This window comes from Limulus polyphemus, unplaced genomic scaffold, assembly GCF_000517525.1.
Source record: "Limulus polyphemus unplaced genomic scaffold, Limulus_polyphemus-2.1.2 Scaffold1872, whole genome shotgun sequence".
Classification (NCBI taxonomy): domain Eukaryota; kingdom Metazoa; phylum Arthropoda; class Merostomata; order Xiphosura; family Limulidae; genus Limulus; species Limulus polyphemus.
This window is the reverse complement of record NW_013667482.1, coordinates 150482-174752: the sequence shown is the minus strand read 5'-3', so window position 1 is coordinate 174752 and position 24271 is coordinate 150482. Positions and strand designations below refer to the sequence as shown.

General features: G+C 31.1%; 2 protein-coding genes across 5 annotated transcripts in view; both read right to left on the bottom strand.

The window, feature by feature from the left end:
- Positions 1-715: 715 nt before the first annotated feature.
- On the bottom strand, positions 716-14537 carry LOC106465217 (syntaxin-5-like). 2 transcript variants are annotated; one of them, XM_013925418.2, is made up of 11 exons: positions 14427-14537; positions 13647-13744; positions 12508-12757; positions 10852-10931; positions 9523-9578; positions 7286-7398; positions 6787-6861; positions 6274-6330; positions 5376-5567; positions 4460-4581; positions 716-2929 (listed from the first exon to the last, which is right to left on the bottom strand). In XM_013925418.2, exons 3-11 carry the CDS (start codon positions 12709-12711, stop codon positions 2770-2772), a joined length of 1059 nt encoding a protein of 352 aa, XP_013780872.1. In that variant the 5' UTR covers positions 12712-12757; positions 13647-13744; positions 14427-14537; the 3' UTR covers positions 716-2769. The 2 variants fall into 2 exon arrangements, with proteins under 2 accessions (XP_013780872.1, XP_022248781.1); XM_022393073.1 differs by lacking the exon at positions 14427-14537 and adding an exon at positions 14293-14414.
- Positions 14538-20789: 6252 nt separating this feature from the next.
- Positions 20790-24271, bottom strand: part of LOC106465214 (BTB/POZ domain-containing protein KCTD3-like) — a 65415-nt gene continuing 61933 nt past the window's right edge. For all 3 annotated transcript variants that reach the window (XM_022393070.1, XM_022393071.1, XM_022393072.1), the window contains one exon: positions 20790-23012. In XM_022393070.1, coding sequence (XP_022248778.1) covers positions 22756-23012 — 257 coding nt within the window. In that variant the 3' untranslated portion in view covers positions 20790-22755. The remainder of the gene's footprint in view (positions 23013-24271) is intronic.

The window sequence follows — 24271 nt, the reverse complement described above, 5'->3', positions numbered from 1 at the left end:
GAAAATGTTGGAATCTAGTACAGATGGCTTTCCCTAGGAGTTTGCTGATAAAGTTTAGAAGACTAATGGACCTGTAATTTTGAGGATGACAGTAATTGGAGTTTTTCTTGCAAATAACCGAAATAGTCACAGATTTCTAGATAATGGAAATAACATGGAATACATTAAAAACTGCAATAAGTTGAAATAGAAAATTGGAAGTTTGTTTCAGAACAAAGTTTCTAATTGAGTTTTTACCTAGACACTTGCTGCTTTGAGGACTTCAAATACATTTTAATTTTGCCTTTTGATAAGAAACAGTCAAAAAGTTGAACAAAAAACAGGACTGAACAGCTCTCTCCATGTCCAATAAAGTCACACCTCAATCAGAGCCTTCTCTGTGGTCCATGTTGATCTTAGACAGTACTGGTACAACTGGAAGGCCAACATCAGATGATTAGTTAATGCTAGCCTTCCCAGGATGCTTACATCAATGACCTCTATCAATCTCATCCATTTAGTTTGTTTGTTTTTTGGCTAGTCATGTGCTTCTTCTTCATCTACTTCCCATTTTCTCCAATGAACATTACATCTATTACAATCAATTCATAAACAGGAAGAAGAGCTAGTCTTGACTGGCTTATGCCAAACACCTAACACAACTGGTTAGTTCACCACAACATACCTGAAGAACTCGGCATGGAGCCTGACCCAGCACAAAGAAAATGTCAGTAGATATGCATAAACGTTTTAATCAATAAGACATAACTAAGAACTCTAACAAATTATACATAACAGCAAAGTATTTATATTGAAAATATTTAGTCATATAAAGTTCTTGTAACTATTTAACAATTTAAGAAAAACCAATATATAACTAGTATGGTAAACTTATTTCAACTGAATTTTAATGTCAATTAATTTTACAATATACCAAAAAAATTAAATAAGAGTGAACAGAGTAAAATTAAAAAATACAGTTACAAATTAAACTTGCTGTATGTTGCAAACTTGTTGTATAAAAACTTGTAAATCTAAGATGACAGTCTATAATTAAATGTTGCAATAAATTATGGATATACATTGTATTTTTGTATTTTATTGAAAATAAACATAAATAAATAATCAGGAATCCAATAATTTAATTTTACATCCAGTACCTCAAAATGCCTTAAAATTAATGTTGCCAAAATTCTGAAAGGTCAACTTATTTAAAAGTTTAGTGTTCCCCCAAAAAAAAGAAAGAAAAAGAACAGTGATAAAATATCAACATTTTTTTTTCACAGAAAAATCATATGTTTGTACAAAAGGGCAAGATATATCAGATAAACAGAAATAGGAGATATTGTTACACAAGAAGGTTCTTTACATCCTTAACTACAGTGTACTTGAACTTTATATCAAAAATAACTTCTTTAAATACATATTTTACAATGTTATATCTACTATAAAAATATTTAGCATATTTATATGTAGAGGATATTACCATAAAAATAGTTGCTTAACTTTGCTGTTAATTTTTTTTTTAAGTTCTCTTGCAATTTAACAGATCTAGAGTATTTATGCAAGTTGATGTTACACAAGTTTCATTATTAGGCAGTAGTACACAAGTAAATGCTTTACAGATGCAAGTAATCAATAAACATAACTGAAAGTGAAGAAAGTTGACTTGTAATTATAATACATCTGTTATAAAAGTTTTCTTGAAATGTCAGATAAAAGTTGGTAAAAACAATAAATACATATATACTTATGTAAAGAAAAACTCAAGTTTTCAGAAATCTATACTACAAATTTTATGATATACTTAGCCCTTCAACAACTTCTTGATTATAATAGATTACACACACTTAAAACATAAATAACTTATGGACATTTAATAGTAACTGAATTTATTAAATTATAATTTCTTCCTTAAATATTTTGTGCAGCACAATAATCACAATCCACTGATTTTAGAATTATTACAAAAAATCCAAATATGCTATGTAATTTTATTTTTATGAAAATGTGATTGTATTTGTTGGATCTTTCTGGAATTTGTTTCAAAATGTATCAAATTATGTGCCATTGAAAAAAAAAAGTCAATACCAGACTTTAACCAGCTTCAAAATTATTCAAAATGAGGCAACATACAGCTTACTTTAAAGCTTCAGAAATCTGTATTAGCTATTAAAAATATAATACACCAAAAATATATTCACGATTAGTCCTTTTACTTTCATACATTATTACTAAGACTGTATTTCTTGTTTAACTATGTAATCAATATTTTACTTCAAAAAAAAAACAGAGCATACACAATATGGAAGCTAAAACTCAAATTAAAATAAAAACAATCAAAATGATGGCATCATCGTCTAACGAAGAAAAACAAAATCAATATTTTTAAAATTCAAATATTAATGGTTATACTTGCCATAACCTTTTTCATATATAATTCAGCTTAGAGATATTTAAACTTCCACACTAATTATTCTATTATACTTATAACTTCCTGTGTTTACAAGTGTGTATTTTTTAACATAAAAGTTGGATAGCATAAGTAACAAAATATGTCTAACAGAATACACCATTACAAAATTTATTAACATTATTTCTTTAACATTGTATTATTTACACATATGCAATAATAAAATGTGGTCTTACCCACCACCACACCAGTCTTCACTGAAAATTTGAAAAATAAGAAACAAGTTATAGAACCATCTTTCTTTATTGAAAATCATTTCTTAGTGACAGGATCAGTTTCCTTTTTTCAAGGGTTATCTCACTTAAGCCTAATTATGGTTATGCCATGAAGACAACAAATATGATAAAAAAAATTATCAAAACTGCAAAAATTTTTATCATTAACCAACGATTAGATGAGATGGACTGGAAGTACTTTAGTATCTCCAAATGGGCTGCCTCCACATTTAATTGAGTGTCTTCAACGTTAGAATCAATTCTATGAAGATAAAAATTAACATTGGTTTAGCAGCATCAAAATATTCAACTCTTTCATGCTCAGATGGGTGCATTATACCTTGAGGGCAAACTTGCACCACTGAATTAAAAAAAATTATAGAAAATACTTAAGTCATTTTTTTACAAATAAAAAAACAAAACAAAACTGCTGACTTGAAATTTATTCTATGAAAACGTTTTATGTACTTAATTTTATGTATAAAATTTTTTTTAAATCACAAATATTGATTTTGTGTTCACTTCAACTTGCTCCAAACAAAATTATTAGTGTTTGCAAGTTTCCTGAACTTTTTCTCAGCACAATATGACTCTTATAGCCTCCTGGGAGGAAAATCTTGGTAGTTTTGAAAAAAAAAAAAGTGTTAATTTATCTTATTAAATCAAATAAAATTTTTTATACATTTTTAGCCAGTCACTGTTTCTCAACTGTGGTTGTCATGTAATTACTTATATCTAAGTTTTAAAATCATAGGTTACTGATCTAAACACATAATGAAAGCTCTTTTTCCACTCTTTTTAATTGTAAAAGCCAAAAATGCTTTCATTTTATCAGTGTATAGAACAGAATCAAGTTATAAAAGCTTCACTTGGTGATATGTTGCTACAAGAAAAGGTGTTTGTGATCAACTTTTCTACAATTTGTCTTTTTTTTTAAAGCATGCTTTATTATTTTATACTTCATTTTAATTATGATGTTAAAATATTATATAAAAAGAAATTTTTTGTGGAACGTGACGAGGCAAGCTTAGTTAAATCATCTTGCACTAGAACGTGTCAAATTGCACCTATAAAGCCACTGTATTTAGACCATATCAGCTTAAATTAACTGCTTGGATGGACAAAGAAACTCACCAAAAATAAATGTAAATATATATAGACACACACACGAGTATAAAATGTGTTTAAACATATTACATATATTAAGTGAAACCTTCTGAGTAACCATTTACAAATTTAATTTTGGTGTGGTAAATAAGTTATTTTTATTGTATGTCAGTGATTGTTAACAGTAAAATTGCATACATTGGTTTTCTAATAAAATAAAAGATAAAATTTACAGTTTCATAAAATAAAAACTTTATAAGAAAGTTTCTAAAAATGAAGGAAGACAAAAATCAGTAACAACAAAGGTAAGCTTTTTTGATTGTTTCTTAAAAAATGTATCATAATGAAATATTTTCAAAATTTCAAAGCTGCGAATTCATACAAATACCACATATAAAAATAAGATATTTTATTTGCACCAACTACATAACATGTAAAAAAGTAATTACAAGGTTTCAACCTATTTCATCCAGTATATTTTTCCATGATATAATAAAACAAAGCCTATAATAGGTGGGTCCAATCGATGCACCCTGATCTCAGAGTTAATAAAAACACCAAGTAGCATAACTTACAACTTAAGCCTTCCAATATTAACATGAACTTTGAAATTTTTAATATTCACAGCGAAATACTTTTATTATGTTTATGTTACTCATAGCTAAAAGAATGGGAAGTACCTAACCTTTGAACCATCTCCTCTTGTTCCTTAACCATTAGGGCAAGTTGCTGGAAAATGGAACCCAGTTCCACAATAGTAGATTCTATGTTCTGCATCGTGTCAGCTCTAGTCTGGATGTAGGCATCCTAGGATTGTAAATACAGCTTATGTAGTGTAATTATAAAATACACCGAAATGCTATTTCATTCAATGCATGCCTACTGTTTAAGGAATATTGAGACAGCTAGATATATATATATATATATTTGTTTGAATACAAACTGGATGATTCATATTTTCTGTTTAAAAACAAAAGATTATTGTTTTAATAAACATGGTAAAAACATGTTATAAGATACAAAAGTTAATGTTAAGGACGATTGTGGCTACAAAAGTGTAAGAAAAAATGACATTAATTTGTACTTCAGAAATAATAAGTACAGTTTAGAAGCATGAATTTTACAAAACTCAATGCATATAACAAAAACATAATTTTATAGAGAAAACACTTGAGGATAATATTTCTATCAAATACACAGTTTTATTAACCCCATAGACACAAAATAAACTGATTTTAAGAATCTGCCAATTCCCTTCAATAAATTGTAAATAGTATTTAAATACACTGTGAAATGCCTTAAGATTCTAATATCCATTTCGTTACACATTAAGCATGAAAGAATGAATATCGATCTCTATAATAAAGATGGATAATGACAGATACTTAAGGTTTTTCAGAAATGCAAGGAAAGAAATCGAAAAGAACAAATTACAAAACATGGAAAAGATGTGACATCTAGTGAATTTGCTAATGATTACACACAACTAAAAAAATCTTATTGTCTAAACTGTATTAAAATTGAAAACTTAAACAAGAAGAGTAAAAACACTTAACACTGTATATCATTCTTACATGTACACAGAAATGATCTTGAATTACCTGCTCATCAATCAGTTGCATCTGTTGGTAATGATCCTGATGGTGATCCATGTTAATCATCACTTCAGAGTTAGCTCTTTCATCTGCCAACAGAACTGATCCATTATGTCCAGATGTTACAGATGGTGGGAGGGTAGCCGATACAGTTCCCTGGGTAAATTGTTCTCTTCTATTTCTTTGATGCTTTAAATTCTGTAATAATTTTTTTTTAAAGGTATTGAAAATTTTAGGTAAAGAAGTTGAGCACAGTAATACCAAATTTTCATACCCCCAGTCAGTATATTATTTTTACACTGCCACTCTCAAACCAAAGCACTGTCTAACTAATTTTACAGACAGAATTTACATGCAATTTTATTCATGTAATTGACAGTTTATTTAAACACTTACAATAAAAAAAGGGCTGCTACCATCCAAACTACCTGCTAAAAAATTCATTTTGTTTTAGTATTAACTACTTCCAAGCTAGTACCTACCTAATGAAAGTTGCAAGTCCACTCTGATCTAGTATTAATAAATTCCCGAGATGTTATAAATTCACACTTATCTAATTTTAACTACCTGCTGAATCCACTCTGGATTTTTTTTTCTGGGGTTATAAAATTAACATGAACTGTAATTAACAACATAATGAAAGGTTATAGCTCCAGTAATATCTAGTATTAACTGACTTCTCAGAAACACATATCCATATCTTGAGCAAGTATTATGTACTTTATGAGATACTTTAAATCTAAACTGTTCTCTGGTTAACTTCCTTATGCTTTAACGATAATGACCACTGAGAGTTCCCTCATAAAAACCTAGTAGTATTTAAATTCTAACAAGTTTTAATGGTAAGATGTGCAATGTATACATAGCTGATTTCTGAGAATTTTGTTTTAAGCTTAAAACTCACCTCTGTCCTAACTTCTAGAACCTGTTTGAAGTCATTTGACATCATGGCCAATTTTGACTGAAAAAATATACACATTAGAGTAAAATATTTCATGGCAGTAACTGAATTATATATAAAACAACAGGTTGATCATACAGTCGTTTGTTAACACACCTCTAAATGTCTTAATAAATGGATTTGTTTTTTAAATATCAATATTACTCTATGACATAGTTATCAATAAACTATAGATCTTATTTAAAACATTTTTATAGAAAAGAAACTATTACTTGTATGTAACATCATAGCATATAAATATGAGACATGCTTTCAAGAATCACATCTACATCTTTAAAGAAATTAAAACAAACAAAAAACTACCACAACCCATCAAACTTCCAATGAAAATGTTTTAAACACATAAAAATAAATAAGAAAACATGCTGTTTACACATTTAAAATGTAATTACTATTTTGTTTCTATGTAAAATGACAACAACAGAAAAGAAGGTGATTACAACCATGTATTTTTACCTGCAGAGTAACAACAATAGAATTGGAATGTGACTGCATGTGCCTCCCTTGTTTATGACTTCTTGCTTTGGATACCTAAATAAACAAAAAATAAGAAATAATATTATCATCAGTAGGATAAAAATACTTTTATTTACTAGCTAATATAACCTCTCAAATAAGAACTAAAATCAACACCCTTTTATTATCACTAGGATGTACACATTTATACACACTAATTTAGCTACCAGCTAATATAAATTTTACATTCAAATTAAAACCGATCTGACTGTATGGTCGTGAACACCGTATTTCAATATTTACCTAGATCTTTCATGCTTACTCTGAACAGTTAAAATTTCATTCTGCCAAACATAATTTTGAATTCTTGCAATGAATGCTAATAATAAAAGTAATATTCAGCAATCTTATTCAAAAACCAACAAAGAATTTTAATGATAGAAAAAGCTTCTGTGAAAGCATATTATAAGAAGAGGTATACTTAAAATCTCCAACATACCTCTTGTAACTGTGCTATTTGTTTATTTAGACTGTTGATGTCCTGTTTTATTATATATGTTAGCTCTTGTATCTCTATTGGTTGATCATCAAAAAGGGACTTCTTCTTGGCCACTGAATGAATAATAATAATACTGTCCTTAATAAATAAACAAATTAAATAACAATATTCTTCCAATGCTATTTCTTTAATATTGTTGGGAGCAAGTCCTTATTAATTATTAAGCTTTCCAATTTTTCAGTTACTTATTTTGACAAACTAAATTTTGTTTTCAAACAACTTGCATTGAATGAAAGAAAAACAAATTCAATTTAATAAATCTTAACATTATCTTTAGCTGTTCCAGCATTTTATACACAACAAAATAAATCTTAACATATTACCTGAAGCTATTCTACTATTCTATACTTGACATATCAAATGTTAACACTTTGACGCTGAAAATGTATTTCTCATAGGTACTCACCTCCCATCACACAAAGCTATCTCGTTCTTCTTTCTGCCCCTAAGCATTGCTAAAACATTTTAATGCTCAGTGCACAATGCTATATACCCCACAATATTTGCACCACTTTTGAACATCTATATGGCATTTTACCACTTTCCACCAATAGTATTGTGCCACAACCATCCTCAACAATAAAAGGTTGAGGATCACTGGGTAAAAAAAAATTAGAGTAACATAAACATTGTGGCTAGAGCACATGAACAAAAATATATAGACACACACACACACACACCAACCATAAGTAAACAGAGTGTCATACTTCAAGCAACTGGAATTACAAAGAGGAAGTTAGCATTCAGCCAAAACCAGATAAACTCGAAAAAACACTGCAGGAGCAAAAAGTACAACAAACCAAACCTGGCATTATGAGGTCATGTAATAACAGGGCAATACCTATAACTGGTGTTAAAAACAGAAATATTATAATTCACCCAACCGTAAATGCAGGGAAGACATCCTGCACCTGGAACTACGAGAAAGTGGAACATTTACTCAACAGGAACAGCACGTACTTCCTGTTTCTGGTTTTATGAGGCAGATGAAGTCAAACTCAAACATAGGTCCAGGGAAAGAAACCTCTTGCAACCAGAATTAATGACAAGGTGGGCCTCTACTGCATTCAACTGTGGGAACAGGGTGATGTCATCTTGAACCGGGTATCACGAAGAGGATCTTACATAGGCTGGTCCTGCTCCAACCAACATTCAGTCCACAATAAGCATCCAGAGGAAGTGGAAAGAGGGAACCCAGCTTTGCCATATTCTCACTGAATGGATAAATATGTGGTTGTATTGTAAGGTAAATTTCTACTTCAAACTCAGGAGGAGGACTCCTTGGACCACCACCCCAGTGACAGAGAATTGGTAAGTGGTAAGAACTCCCATGCTCACCTTAGGGGAAAAAAAAGGTAATGAGCAAATGCAGCCAGGAGTCTGTATAATTCAGTAACAATAAACAAATGCAAAAAAATATTTTGAAACAATTGAAAGCAAACACAGTAAGATAAAACTGTTGAAAAAGGTATTGAAATGTCAATGAAGTACAATCATAAACAGTAGTCACATGTGAAAAAAAACATGTCTAAATGATGCTGTGCCAATCGAGAAAGTGAGGATTGAGTGGAAAAATCAGAGGGAGCTAACTGCAGCAATACAGGTGGCACAATACTATTGGTGGAGGGTGGTCACATGATGCAATATAAATATTCAAAAATGGCATGAAATTTGTGTGGTATATAGATGGTGCATATAGTGTTAGCATTTTTTAGCAATGCTTAGGGGGCAGAAAAAACATCGAAAAAGCTATGTGTGAAAGAAGGGAAGACTATCAGAACTTAACATATTACCTGAAGCTGTTCTACCATTCTATACTTGACAAAACAAATCATAACATATTATATGAGACTGTTCTACCATTCTAAACTTTACAAAATAAATCTAAATTTATTATCTAAAGCTTTTCTACCATTCTATTCTTGAAAAGAATAAATCTTAATATCTAACCTGAAGATGTTCTACTTTTTTATATTGGATAGAAGAAAAAATCTTAAAATACTCTTGTAGCTGTTTATCATTTTATACTGGACTAATATTGCTACCCAAATATTTTAAACAAGGATTATTGTAATCACTGTCAGCACATTCCAAAATATTATCTTAACACCCTTATACCATCCACACAATCATGCCAGCACATGTAATCAAAAAAGTAAGTTATATCTTCAACTTACATAATGTTAGTTTCTCCAGCTTTGTAAATGTATTGCTGATATCTCTTCCAATTTGTCTAATTGAAAAGAACAATAACAAAGACTTGAGATAACAAGTTTGCAAGAAACTAAGCTAAACTAAGTATTTAATAACATATATCTATCTATAATCAAACTGCTTTATTTTTCAAACTGGAGTGGAACTTGTCTTTCCCCACAAAACACAACTGTTATTGAAACATACAGAAATAAGCCTTAAACAGATAAATCACAGTCACGTTATTCCAAAAAATGGTTGTGAGGACAATGCCAGATGTATCCATATTGCTTATAACAAGTAATTCATCAGTTTTAATAGTTGCAGAAATAATATAAAATCCTATACTAGACCAATTAATCATAATGTTTCTCTGACTGAAAAAAAAATTACCGGTAAGGATTTTGATCATGTACTTCTTTTTTAAGGGACTATGCACTAACAATAGTTTTACACCAACTTAAAACACTGAATTAAGTGTTTAAGTGTAATCAACATATTTTTACAAATAGGTATACTTTTCAATAATTAATCTAAATTTTTTAAACTTTTCCTGGTCAACATTGTTGGGCCATGACAATATCCTTTATTTTGCATAAAAAAAAAATTCTGAACCACAGAATATATATCAATAAAATCAGTGTAGAATAACATTTCTTAATTTTCTATGCCTGACAATATATCACTTGACAAGCATTGTTGTAGCACATTCCTCTATTGATTAACCAACTTGAAATCAGAAAGGTATTGAACACAGAACTTAATGTTCCTCAAATGAAGGAGATCATTAATTAAAACAATCAATGGACTAAAATAACAGTTTATATAGCAGTGACTGATCAAAAAACAACATATTTGTTATCTTATTACAGCTAGTAATAGCATTAAGTTTGTTTGTCCATATTACCCCTACAATGTATTTGTGGATTACTGAATCATATATATTCTTGGACCTTTAAACAAACCTTCAAACATGAACATACATGCTGGATTTGTTGAAGCATCACTGTAATTAGCATTTTGTACTATCATTATGACATGTATATGTCAAGACTGACACCAATAACCATGCAATTAATGAGGACTTTCAGGAAATCAAAAGATCCTTCTTTAGAAGCACTCAAACTTTTGGAATTTGTAGGATTTTTCAGTGATATTTTACCTCAAAGAAGCATTAGCTAGAGAGAATTCTTTCTACAACTTAAAGGTTCATTGTATTTAATCACAAAGCACAAGAATATAGATTTTTAGTACTGTAACCTAGCTACGTGATAATGTAACTTGACAGTTCACTACCGCAACAAGAAGCATACTTTGCAATTTTCATGAAAACATTCCAGTCCTGCAGGTCCTTTGTTTGTCTATTCTGTTGAGGTTTTACATATCCATTTCCCTATATAAAAACAATAAAACACAGGTTTAACATTTTCACAATATTTTTGAGCACCAATTTTTAATGCATGTAGTAAGTTGTATTTAGAATTTTCATGCAAGGCTACCAATGGTTATCTGCACATATTTGTCCCTACTTTTGAACTGACAGACTAGAAAGAAAACAACTACTCAACAGTACCCACTACCAAAGCTTGGGTTATTCTTGTCTAACAGAATAGTTGGATTTCACCATCATTCTTATAGTGCACCCAAAGCCTCAGAGTATGGAGTGTGTTTTTCTGGATATAGGATACAAACCCTTAGATTAACAGTCCAGGCACACTAATCGTTGAGCTTCATCAACCCTTATGAGTTACGATGGTTTAATTTTTTGCTTTTTTGGGGTAGATAAAAGACTAGTGTTTAGTTATATGCAATTTATTTTAATGAAATCTTGTAAAACATTAAGATCAAAAGTGCTTAACAAAAATAATCTCATACTGATGCTTCACCAACACTTAAAGATAATTAAGTGGTTTCAACTTAAACAGACTACTTAATTATCTTTAAGTGTTGGTGAAGCATCAGTACTCTTAAGGTTTAAAGCTACAGAGAGTTGGACTGTACAGTGTTAAAAGCTACTTTAAGAAGTGTATTTTTGAGTATGACAACTTAAACGGACTGTACAGTGTTAAAAGCTACTTTAAGAAGTGTATTTTTGAGTATGAAACTCTCTGTAGCTTTAAGCTTTCTTAACAGTAGCTTTTTACATTGTACCAATGTCCAAGTCTGCATATACTGTATATCTCCAAGTAACGATTAAATGGCCAAAGTTATATATTGGTCTTTTAAGTTTCAACAAAGTACAACTGTACACACAAAAGTTTATTTTAAGACCTATTACTTATGTAGCTTTTAACCATTCACTCATGTACAAAAAACCTCATTTTCACAAGCTTCAAACCTAAATGAATAAACACAAAAACACATTGTAAAGCAATGAAATACACAGTGAAGGTCATTTACTTTTTGAAGCGAGTCAGTGATGAGTACATTCATATCTCATTATCATTTACACTCTAAATGCTTACATTAGGCTGGCCAGTTGTTTTTTTGGATATGACTAAAAAATGGCATTACTTATGTGAAAGGCTATCTGTAAACAAGAACTTCAAAATTACTCTTAGGTTATAGGAAACAAAACATCTTGTTTAAAGTACAATGAGTGAATTAGAAGTTAGATAAACATTCAACTCAAAGGGTTACCAAATACATTTCATTTTATATATGTTAATGAAAAAAATAATAAATGCATAAAATAGACATATTTTTTCTCTTTTAGACTGTACAAAGAAAAACTGCTAAACTAAAAGCAGGTCTACATTACATTACAAAAGCCTATGGGCAGTCGATTGGGTGTATGGTATTTAGAGTAAATACAAGTGAAATCTGAAAATTAACTAACTTAATTGTAGTGAACTTCATGATGAAGTCATAATGACTAACTGCATTAAATATGCATGGTTAACTCTTTGATACAAACAATGTTAAAATTTCTTCTAAACCTAAGATATAATTTGTCTCTTTGACTTTACCATTCTTCCTTTCATTGATTTTACAGTGGCCATAAATTCTACTGTTCTGTCTCTACTCGTCATTTCTGGTTCAGCTTGGTTTGACACAAATGATTTGCTAGATCCAGATTCAGAAATGTAGGTTGTAGAGATGCTCTGCAGAGATACACCACCTTGCACCCCTCTCTCTGACTCTGACCCAGTACGTCTACGTCTTGCACTCATTAGGAAAAATAACTAAGGGCATTCCACACAAACTATAAGAATATGCCTAAGAAAAAAAGATTGCATCAAGAAATGAAGACAATACTAATAATGTGGTTAGAATAAATTTATACAATGTTTCAGCAGTTTAATCGGTGGTCATACAGGTGTTTGTACATTTAGTTTGAAAAGTTGTAGGTAACAGAATTAGCAGACAAGGGGTGGAATGGGATGAATTTATAACAGTGTATGTGAGAAAGAATAATTCAATTAGGTTATCATATGAATGAGAGTCAATGCATTTCTATACTATCTTTATCAAGAATTATGGGCAAGACCCTAAGCATGCAAGTAACTTTTTAAGTATAATGGATGGACAAGGAACTACAAGTAGGTAAATACATAATATGCTCTTGTTTTTTCATTTTTTATACATAAGTTAACATACATACACTACTTCTTATGAAAGATGGGTGGATGAATTAAAAACCTGAACATATGCACACACTTCTGTTTTTATAAAAGATGGATAAACAAAAGGATAAATGCGCACATTTTTATTTTAATTCCTTCTTTTTAAATTACAAATGTTTTACGAGAGTACATTCAAATTAATTTCATTAGGTTTAAACAACTTTTTTGAAATACCAAACCTTTCTAATTCTAACGGGCAAGACGATGGATATATAAACACATGTACATATAATCTATGTTTTTTCAATGTCCACAAACATTTGGACTTAAAATTTCAGCTTTACTTTTAAAACAATTTAATACAAAAGTGGTAAATGTTAAAATATAAATTACAAGATCTATGAAGAAATATGTTCCGATAAGTTACTACTGTATGAGAAATTTTAACATTAAAAATTATTTGCATGTGAAGGCTAATTACATGTAACTTCCCACCTATCATTTATTTATAAAACTACATCCAAATATGATGTCATTTTTACCTTTACTCATCAGGCATGATGTTCTACCATTCAGTAAAAGTTATGCATGGGTTTTGATACTTGAAGAGTCAGTCTACTTCAAGTTATAGCCAGGTCATCTACTCAAAAGAAATTTTAATATTTTTACCACTTATCATCATTAATGTAACAAAAACAAAAATATTGCTTACAACAACAAGTAACAAAATAATTATGTTTATACGTTAAAGTCAGAATAATTAAATTTTAAAAACATGCAACTTGATCCAAACAAAAACTGCAAACAGAAAACATAAACAATATTTGAAAGTTAAAGAAAAATCATCTGGTTCAAAATTATTAACAACAATGACAGCAGTATGTTAAGATATGTTTTAAATTTTTCCAAATACGCAATATTGTAAATACTGTTAATGTAAGTTATGTGTATTATTAGTGTTAAATACATTAACAATATAGAAGACTAGGAAAACTAATGCCTGCCACAATCTTCAAGATAACAATCACGGAAATACAAAAAGGGGGCTCACTGTAACTTAGTCTAAGTGCTTTTTTTTAAATTTAAATATCTTAACCTCATAACTTACAATACGTTACATAAACTTATGTTAAAAATAAAAGTTAACATTTTAATTTAAAACCAAAAGTAGGAATTTTCACATCTAACCTTGGTAAAAGTAATAGTAGAATGATCATAGAATTTGGTTTTTGACTCTTTTTATGCCTAGTCAGATTTATAACAGAGAAAAAATGTGACGTTTTTATCTTAAATTAACAAATAATAGCCTATAGAAGCTTTACCACTTGATTTCGCCTTCTGTAGAATTCTTACGTACGTATAACACGAAGATAACTAGTACCCCTGCTTATTCTGTAAAGTAAATGTCCACGACAGAGCAATTGACGTCAGAACGCTAAGTGACGTCTTATTCACTAGGTAGCGCAATTATTTTTATTTTACATTCACAATTGTCTTGCGAAATACGCCAAGTGTCGATTTTGACTATGGTAGTGTGAAATAAAATTAAAACCAAGATATACATTGTGATATTCACTGAGATATCTGGCTGACGCAGTATTTTTTTAGTTTAAATACATCATCAAATATTATGTAAAATGGTATATTATCTAATTTTCTCTAGTTCCACTACTCGAGAACAATTTTGGATACTTTGCAAAAATTTGAAACATATTATATAGAATGAGAGCAGATTTTTCCATTCACATTTCTACCTTCATAATAATCGCGAGGTGGTTAGGGCGCGTGACTCGCAATCTGAAGGTCCCGGGTTCGAATACCCGTCCCACGAAACATACTTGCCCTTTCAGCCGTGAGGACGTTATAATGTGACGGTCAATCCCACTATTCGTTGGTAAAAGAGTACCCCAAGGGTTGGCGGTTGGTGGTGATGTTTGTTTGTTTTGTAATTAAGCACAAAGCTACACATTGTGCTATCTGTGCTCTGCCCACCACTGATATCGAAACCCGGATTCTAGTATTGTAAGTCCGCAGACATTCCGCTGTGCCACTGGGGGGGATTGATGGGGATGACTAGATGCCTTCTCTCTAGTGTTTCAATACTAAATTAGGGACGACTAGCTTTGCGCGAAATTCAAAACAAACCAAACCAATAATGATCGCGTAATTTCACGTTCACAGAAATAAATGAATATATATCTAACTCTTGGAACATTAATTTAGGCCTTGTAGCGCCTGGTAATTAAGGTGCTCGACTTACAATCGAGTCGCTGGTTCGAATTCTATCACCGAATATGCTCGCCTTTTCGACAATGGGGGCGTTATTATTTAACGGTCCATCCCACTATTCGATTAGAGTAGCCCAAGTAGCTCAGATTAAAATAATTTCCAAAGTAGGGATAATTTTTTTAATTGTAAGTAACTCAGTTTTGTAGTTTGACTTTCTTGTTTCAGTACTTTTTGTAGCATTAAACCTTTCTATACTGACATAGGTAGCTAAGTAACGTATATATTGATCCATATTTGTCTTTATAAAATTTATTTATTTTTAATAGACTTTCAGACTTCTGTCTAATGTAATCTCTGAGTAGTCCCAGAGCTGGAAAATAATCCCCTCAGTGTGTTGTCTACTAAAGAATCTTTGTTCGTGTTTGAATTTAATGTTAGAGGATATTGTTCCTTGTCTGGCTCAATTGGAAAGAGTGGTCATTGCCGTAGGAAGCAATTTTTGAGTGGTCAGACCATTGCCATTTCTAGATGGTTCTGGGAGCATGATCCCCAGAAAATGTTTGAAAATTTAATACCATGAGGTTGAATCTTGAGCCACTTTAACTACAAATAATGCATACACACAACGTAATGTATTGAATTAACAGAAGCAAGTTTTAATACATAAGTTGTAGCTATACACGACATGAAATAGGGGTCAGGCCATGGACTGACACCGCTTCCTATGGTTCTGGTAGTGCTTAACAGTATGGAATCGGAAAGCCCTCATGAGCTACTGTTCAAGATGTGATATATCAAACTTTTCCAAACAAAACTTCTAGACTCCCCACATTAAAATAAAAAAGTTGCTTTTGGAATAATTTCCAGTTAAATCTCGAGACACTCCACTTTTTCATGATAGTAATACTAATAATTAGTTTATAATAGAAAATTCAGTTATGCTATTATACTCTATTCAAGTGAAATTGAGTAAATGCAATCAATTGACTTTGGCCAGAGTTTGAAACAACTAATTCCTGTTTCTGAAATTCATGAAATGTGTAAACTTATTGATGGGGATGCAGTGGTGGAAGTAAAATCACACTCCTCTGCTTGAGTCTTGCTTCAGGTGTCTCAATAATGTGAATGGTCTAACTGTCCAACACGGAGGAGCTGCTTTTGAAATGTCACCAGAGACTGGTTAGTTTAGATTACAAGATCCTTGGTGGGCAACAACTGATTAGGATAGAAAAAGGAAGTCCAATACATAATTGGAATGTTTTAATCACTTTTGAGGGAACAGATTTGCCCAATCATATTAATATTGGTTTTAAACTCCTTTCTGTAAGACCTTACATCAATAATCTTGTTACAGTGTACTTATTGCTATAACTCTGGACATACTGTTGTGCACTGTCGAAGTTGGACTTAATTTCCGAAATGTGATAATTCACATGAGGCATGATACTGTAATAAGAAATCCATTAATTGTGATGGAACACATTTTGCCCAGTTCGTCAATGATTCGAAGATATTGAACGCTTAAGTTCAACGGAAGTCTATTATCTTGAGAGAAAAGTTGCGGGACTAACTATAGCCTAGTAGAAGCGACTGTCTTTTCGTATGTGCAAATATGTACGCTGCGTTTTCGTTTTGCCTGTTTTATAATAAAAATTCTTGTCATTTTTTTAACTTTACCCAGTCTCATTATTTTACACACACACACACACTAGAAAGACCCGGTTATCTGATCAGAATTACCTTCCTTATTTCCTGAACGAATCTGTATTTATTTTGAATATTTCTATCTCGTACTTAGGGGAAATCAGTGGTTTTTACCTGAAAATATCATTCCACTGCATTATAGTAGCATATTTATTTGGATGCAAGGTGTCAAACTTTTCCTTAGAGTTTCTTCTTATTGTTCCGTGACTTTTGTAATTTTTTGTCTGTATGACTAACAAAAAAATATAAATTGAAATAAACTGCACTATAAATTTTGAGAACTTGCATCTATTATGTTGCTTTGTCTAAATATACGAAACAAACCAAACTTATTAAGACTTGTCAAACAAATGCCAACGTTACTTTGGAAATTGTCTGCTACACAGTACTGCCCTAAGTCGGCAATTGGTGGACTCTTTCAATATGATATTTTGATTTAAAACAGTTGAACAGTATTGCTCTTGTTTAGAATCTATGTCTGTATTACAGTTGTATTTGAGATATATTTTGTTGGACGTTTTTTTATTATTATTCCGTAAGAACAATGTAAATCCAATCCATTTAAGAAAAAGTAAGGCCTAACTGACAAAAAACTTAACAGTCACTTTCTTCTTGAATTTCCTTTCATATAAACAATGCAAACTCCAAATTTGCCGAATAACACACGCTACCTAACTCACTCACTTTCTAAATATTCATCTGGCTGACTCACCCATTAACTAACTAACTTCTTTGTTTTAGTGTTTTCAAGTGTATCAGATTTATGTACGCTAATAAACATATAACTATGTGAGGTACTAATTTATAGATGAGGAGGGAATATGCGTTGTAGGTTAAATTTAAATATGAATAAACAAAGAGGGCGATTTAAAAATAAGGTTACCGTCTTTGAAATGCAAAAAAGAAAAACTGACACCTTTCTCCCGAGAAGGCAACTCCGCAAACTACCCCCTCTTCGCCGACAGGTCTGGAAGTGGGGGTTCTTTTTGGTTCAAAGCGGAACTCGTTTCCTGTGTAACTTTAGTGCCCAGGGACGAACAAAATTTCCGAAATATCTAATGGTTTCTTTATTGTCACTGCAAATATACATCTTTAGTAAGTTTCATATGATAAGTTGGCCCGGCATGGCTCGACTAGCAATCTGAGGGTCGCGGGTTTGAATCCCCGTCATACCAAACATGCTCGTCCTTTCAGTCGTGGGAACGTTATAATGTGACGGTCAATCCCACTATTCGTTGGTAAAAGAGTAGCCCAAGAGTTGGCGGTGATGACTAGCTGCCTTCCCTCTAGTTTTACACTGCTATATTATGGACTGCTAGCGCAGATAGCCCTCGTGTAGCTTTGCGCGAAATTTAAAACAAACAAACAAACATACGATAAGTATGAAAATGCCATTTCCGCATATTTGCACAGTGCAATTATATAATGAGAGGCCGTCATCAAAGAATGGGAAAAAATAAATGTTAAAAGGCGAGCGGAGCCCCGGTGGAAGTGGGCTGTTCGTTCACACACCCGAACCCCCCTGGCTACGGGCTTGCCCCCCACCCACACATACATTTTAAAAAGTGAATTACAGGACTATGTAAAATAATACTCTATACTAACATGTTACAACAGCCACCTACTCTCCCACACACGACAAAGACAACTGCTGCATTTTCAGCAGTTTTGATATATCATCGTTTAAATTGAGGAAGTGGCAATGATCTTTTATCTGGACAAAGAATCGAGTAATATTAACTATCGCCTTGTAATGTGAAAACAACGAAATCTTTAGGCACACATAAAAAACAAAAACAACAGATTAAATTGTTTTTTGACAACCGGCAAATCCTTAAAAAAAATCGACCAAGTCGGTCAAAAACCGAAGAGGTAGCAACACAATTTTAGAAACTGAATGAGGAACATTAGTAACACTGGGAACTGTACGTGAACTCCTCTTAACAGGTAGTTAACGAAGAGGATAAATGAACATAAGTTATATAGAAATTCTTTGAGACTTTGAGGGACAACAAAAACAGTACTGCTTTTGCAGCCTCGTCAGCTCGTTCATAACCAGTTATCCAACTACAATTAACTTTTCCATCAGAACTGGTAAACCAGTTATAGAGAACTCAATGTTCTCACAGCAAACTAGGGTTGTTACAGCGCCCTTGAGAGTTTAATCAGAACCAATCATCAGCTCAATATCGTGACCCTCACAACATTGGTCAACTGTTTCATTCACTCAACGTCATAAACGGCCAGCAAAGGATATTACAGTGCCACTCCTTTTAGACCGAATAATATATGTTACTGCAATATCCTATCGAACATCAGAGACATCACGTAATATAGGAAACAAATACACAAAACAATTAGAACAAAGAAATTTTAACTTTCTGAACAACGCATTACCAAGAAATTTTTGAAATCTCCATCACTAAAGCAAGTAGAAAACGTATATGCCCACATATCACAATACTAAACCTGCTCTTTTACACATACTGTCCTACAGTCATTGTTTAACAGATCTTTAGAGTCAGTGAATAAAAACTTTCATGAACTATAATAAGCAGATGTTTTTATGCTAAAAAACATTGCATTTTTTTTTGTACTTGTTATATATATTCTGCAACTACTGCTTAAGATAGGTCCTACCTGAACTGTAACTGTTTATTGTAAACTTATGAAACTACATCTCAAGTTCACAAACATATATTGTTAAATTGTCTATAAATACATTTCTTGTGTTTTATCTGGAAATTCTGAACAAACTATAAATCAAGTAAGGAGCACCTATTAAAACTTGCTCATAATGAAAGTATCAGATGCTTATATTCTCTTAAATCATTATCAAACTACTAAATATATATATATATACGTAGAACTAAGAAACATTCCCTAAAAATATGTATTGTAGAGAAAAGTCCTGCAAGTGTGCATACTTTACAAAAGGACATCTTATAAGTGTGAATGTTGTATTGACCGACACTTCGTATAAACAGACTTTGTAGATGTACATATTTTTGAAAAAGGTATGGCTCTATGTAGAAATATATTGTGCTGATACATATCTTGTAAGTATGTTGTATTAAAAGCCACCTTATAAATGTATGTGTGCCCTTTTCAATTTATCAAGCCATTACAAATAAACTGAATGTTTTGTGATATTAATAGGACAAGTTAACTTTTGACAGCATTATAAAGTTACCAAGTGCTTCATGATATTACAAGTGTTAAGTTTTGTGACATTAGTACATCAAAAATTTTCATGTTTGCAAACCATTACAGACATACTGGTTTGTAGCATTAGTAGGACACTTTTAATTTTACCCTGTCATCAAAAGTGGTATTAGTAGGATACCACACAAGTTCTTTATACTTATGATAGTTTTCACACATTAGTATGGCAGTAAGAAATTGTGTATGTTCCAGGTTATAAACATTGTTTTTACATGACCATCTATCATGAAAGTATATTTATATTTTGGGATATTAGCAAGACATTCTTTATATGACATACATGTAATTAAAATACTGTTTCTTCTGAGATACTAGCAGATCAGTCTCTATCATAGGTGCTCACTTGCAGAAATTGATTTTCAGAAAAAAAAAAAAAATACAACATTAAAGAAAATCTCACACAAAATTTAAATGATGAGCAACATCCAGTTGCTCTAGTTAGACCACATCTTACTCATAAAAAAACAACAAAATATGTTTAACATCTGCCAAATAGTTAAGGATGAGATAGATGACATCTTCAAGAATTTTGTGATATCATATATTCCTTTTAATTATTACATTGACAGAACCATTCAGTTAATATAAACAACTACTTTACAACTTTTAGAGTAAAGCAGCACCATTTATGCATGATTTTTACATTAAAACTGTATCAATAAAAGATATTAAGACCTTTAATAGCAACAAGTTATAAAAACTTTTAAAAACCTGATTCGGGTAGTTTGAATCAAGACAAAGATAATTATTACTATTACTTAATGTCCACAATCTTTTCTTCTCTCTTCATTCTTAAGCTAGTAATTAATTTTGCACTTTCTAATCTTTGAAGTTAATCTCTCAATCATAATATAGAACTTTTAATTACCCTCCACTCCTTTAATGTATTTATATTTCATCACCCTATAACATCAATACATAATTCAAAAAAGCTTAAACCACCATGCTTGTTGAAGCCCATACAAATGGTTTTTCCAGTGTAACACTATATTCTGTAAGAAAAAACACACAAACAAAGTGTAACTTGTGCATTATTAAATGCATTCTTATTATAACTCTGCACTTCATTAACAAATTTTTAAATACAACATATCCCTTTCATTAGAACAACAATAAAAACATTTTTTTGTTAGACTAAAGTGCATTTTCTCAGATTCTCCTACAAGCCATCAAGTACAAAAAGTAAAGCTATTTTACTTTTCTGTCAACCTAGATTTAAAAATGACGAAATTATGAAAAAAAAAAGACTGCAGATATTGTGCGTGGATCTTGTAGAAAGAGTAGGCTTAATAGTAAAGTTTTACAAATTATTCCGAATAATGTTATTTTTTCAAACTGTTTTAAAAGAGAAATATTCCAAGCAAATAGCAAATTTATTAAAGCTAATAATATTTGTATAATAAAGAAACTAAACTTAATCTTGGCACAGCATGGAAAATGCTATTATATCCAGTAATGTAATTTAGAATAGCTGTCTGACAAACACCAGTTGTAATGTCCAAAAATTTTTCATGGCTGCCATTTCAAATACACTTGCTGAAGTAGAAGATATAAGTAAATTTAATTGAATTTTGGAAAAAAACAACAAAAAAACTGACACTTGACTGTGTGAATGAAGATTTTATTTTTGACATAGAAACATGAGAATCTCAATCACACAAATCTGGCTTTCTGTTAATAGTCTATTGGACAGCTTCTTTTTATGTCAAATACTTAAAAATATCACTTCTTTTCAACTGACCAGTACTGGATGGTTTAAATATCAAAGAACATTTACTGTTAATTAATCAAAAACAAAGACCATACAAATAGCATTTCACAGCCCAAGTGTTCTGTGTAACTAATCTGCACCTATATGTATTGTCTACATATTTATACACAAACAATTTGTCTTTGTCACTGTTTGCATAAAGAAAATTATAATTTTACCTAAAAGGGAAACCATACACAATCACATCAGAAAATGAACCACTTTTGTATTACATGATTATAATCATTAATATGATAAATTATAGCTATATATCACAGCAGTTGGCAAAAACCTGAGATTTCTAAAACTTTTGTGTATTTTAAAGTAATTTACGGAAAACAAGTTTCTCATGTTTGTTTAAAAAAAAAAATTCAATCTTACCATTATAGAGTAGCCCAGTTTTGGGATGACTTTTTTCCCATAGTACATCAATTAATTAACCCACAATATTACATCATATGTGGCTAACTGAACACTGTAACAATTAAATGGTCCATTTGCTACAGTGATGCAAATGAACTTCTATTAGAATATATTTACAATTTTCACACATACAGCAACATATACAAACAATCAATCTAGTATTTGTTACCCGAAACTTTAACTGGTCCATAGTTTTAAAATGGCTAACGATAAAATGTCCCTGAAACTCCATAATCTTCAGGAAAAAATTTAAATTGGAAACAATGTAAAACAGCTATCTATAGAAAAAAACCTATTAGAGAGATTCAAAGCAAACATCATCAACAACGAGACAGGTTAAGATCAGAGGAGACCTCCATGTTATCACTGGCTGAAGCTTCTGCCTCAGTTGCTGCTGGTGCCACTCCTTGGTTAGAAAGAAAAGCAATGTTTGATGCCTTGACCCTTGGCATATTTCCTGGCAATAAGTAAGGGGATGGACTAAGACAGGGAGTTGAACAACGGGAATTTGTTAAGTCACACTGGTCGATTAATCGAACAAGTTCTTGAGGAGTTGGACCACCAACAGTATTAGATGCTATAAAAAAAGAATGAATTTCAAAAATCAATCCAAAAAAATCTCCAAAATCAACATTAAGTAATTATGAAATGCATGAACACATTATACAAACTTCAAAAATATAAGAAAACAAAATATATTATGTTTAGTTTACTATTAAGCAGTTTTGTGGACAAACAATTTAGCCAATCAAAGTAAAAGTTTGATATCAGATTTTGAAAAGTTAATAAGTAGGATGTTTCAATCTAACCAAAATCATTAAAAAACAATGAATTTTTTCATTGACAGAATAACCAAATTTACAGGAGAGTTAGAAAATATTTAATGAAATATCTGAAAATTTATATATATGTATATATATTATATATAGATGTTTAAGTATCATATCTTTTAAAAGCTTGTCAATAAGACCCACCTTTATAAATGAAATTGCCAAGCACGAATATAAATAAATCAGTAAATTTAAGGATAATACACTATAAAGGATTTTATCAATGTCTAAAATATGGTCAAAATACAATCCTTTTACAGAATTTCTGAGGAAAAAGACTGTACATGTTCTGCTTGTAAAAGTAACTTGTTTTGAAATTCACATGCATAATACTAAAATTCTATCATATATTACACAAGTACAACGATACACCAGACACCTCTTCTTTTACAAAAAAATACTCAAGGAATCCACTTAAAAAGACAAGATGGATTACTGTCTTACCAAAATTAGACCAGAATATTTTGAAAAGAGCTACTGGGGCCATTTATAATTCTCTCAAATAAATAAAAAGAGGTTAAAAAATGACTACTAGGACATTATGATATTGGGAATATTGATAAAATGTTAAATCTGAGACATGACAACTTTCTTCAACATACTTAAAAAAGGAAATACGCTCTTCAAAATTAAGACAAAAATAAAAGTCGCTGTAAGTGCATTATTCAGGACACCCCCATGATGGCCAATGGCATAGTATGTCCTGACAATATTCTTCCACAAAAAGACAGTCAATACACGAGCAGGATACAAAACAAGCATTATCACCAAGGTAAAAAATGCAAAACTTACATTAGGTTTTTGTAATGATTAACTCTTTCAGCATGGGCTTGGTCTCTGGGACCGACCCCATAACCATTTTGTGCTTGTTATAGTTTTCATGCTATAATTTTTAAATTAGTAAGCATATGTTAATGGAATTTGGTATATTATCAGTAAACATTACAATGCTTTCATATGCAAAATATAAATTTTTTTTCTTCTTAAGTCTTAAGGTTTGTAAAGC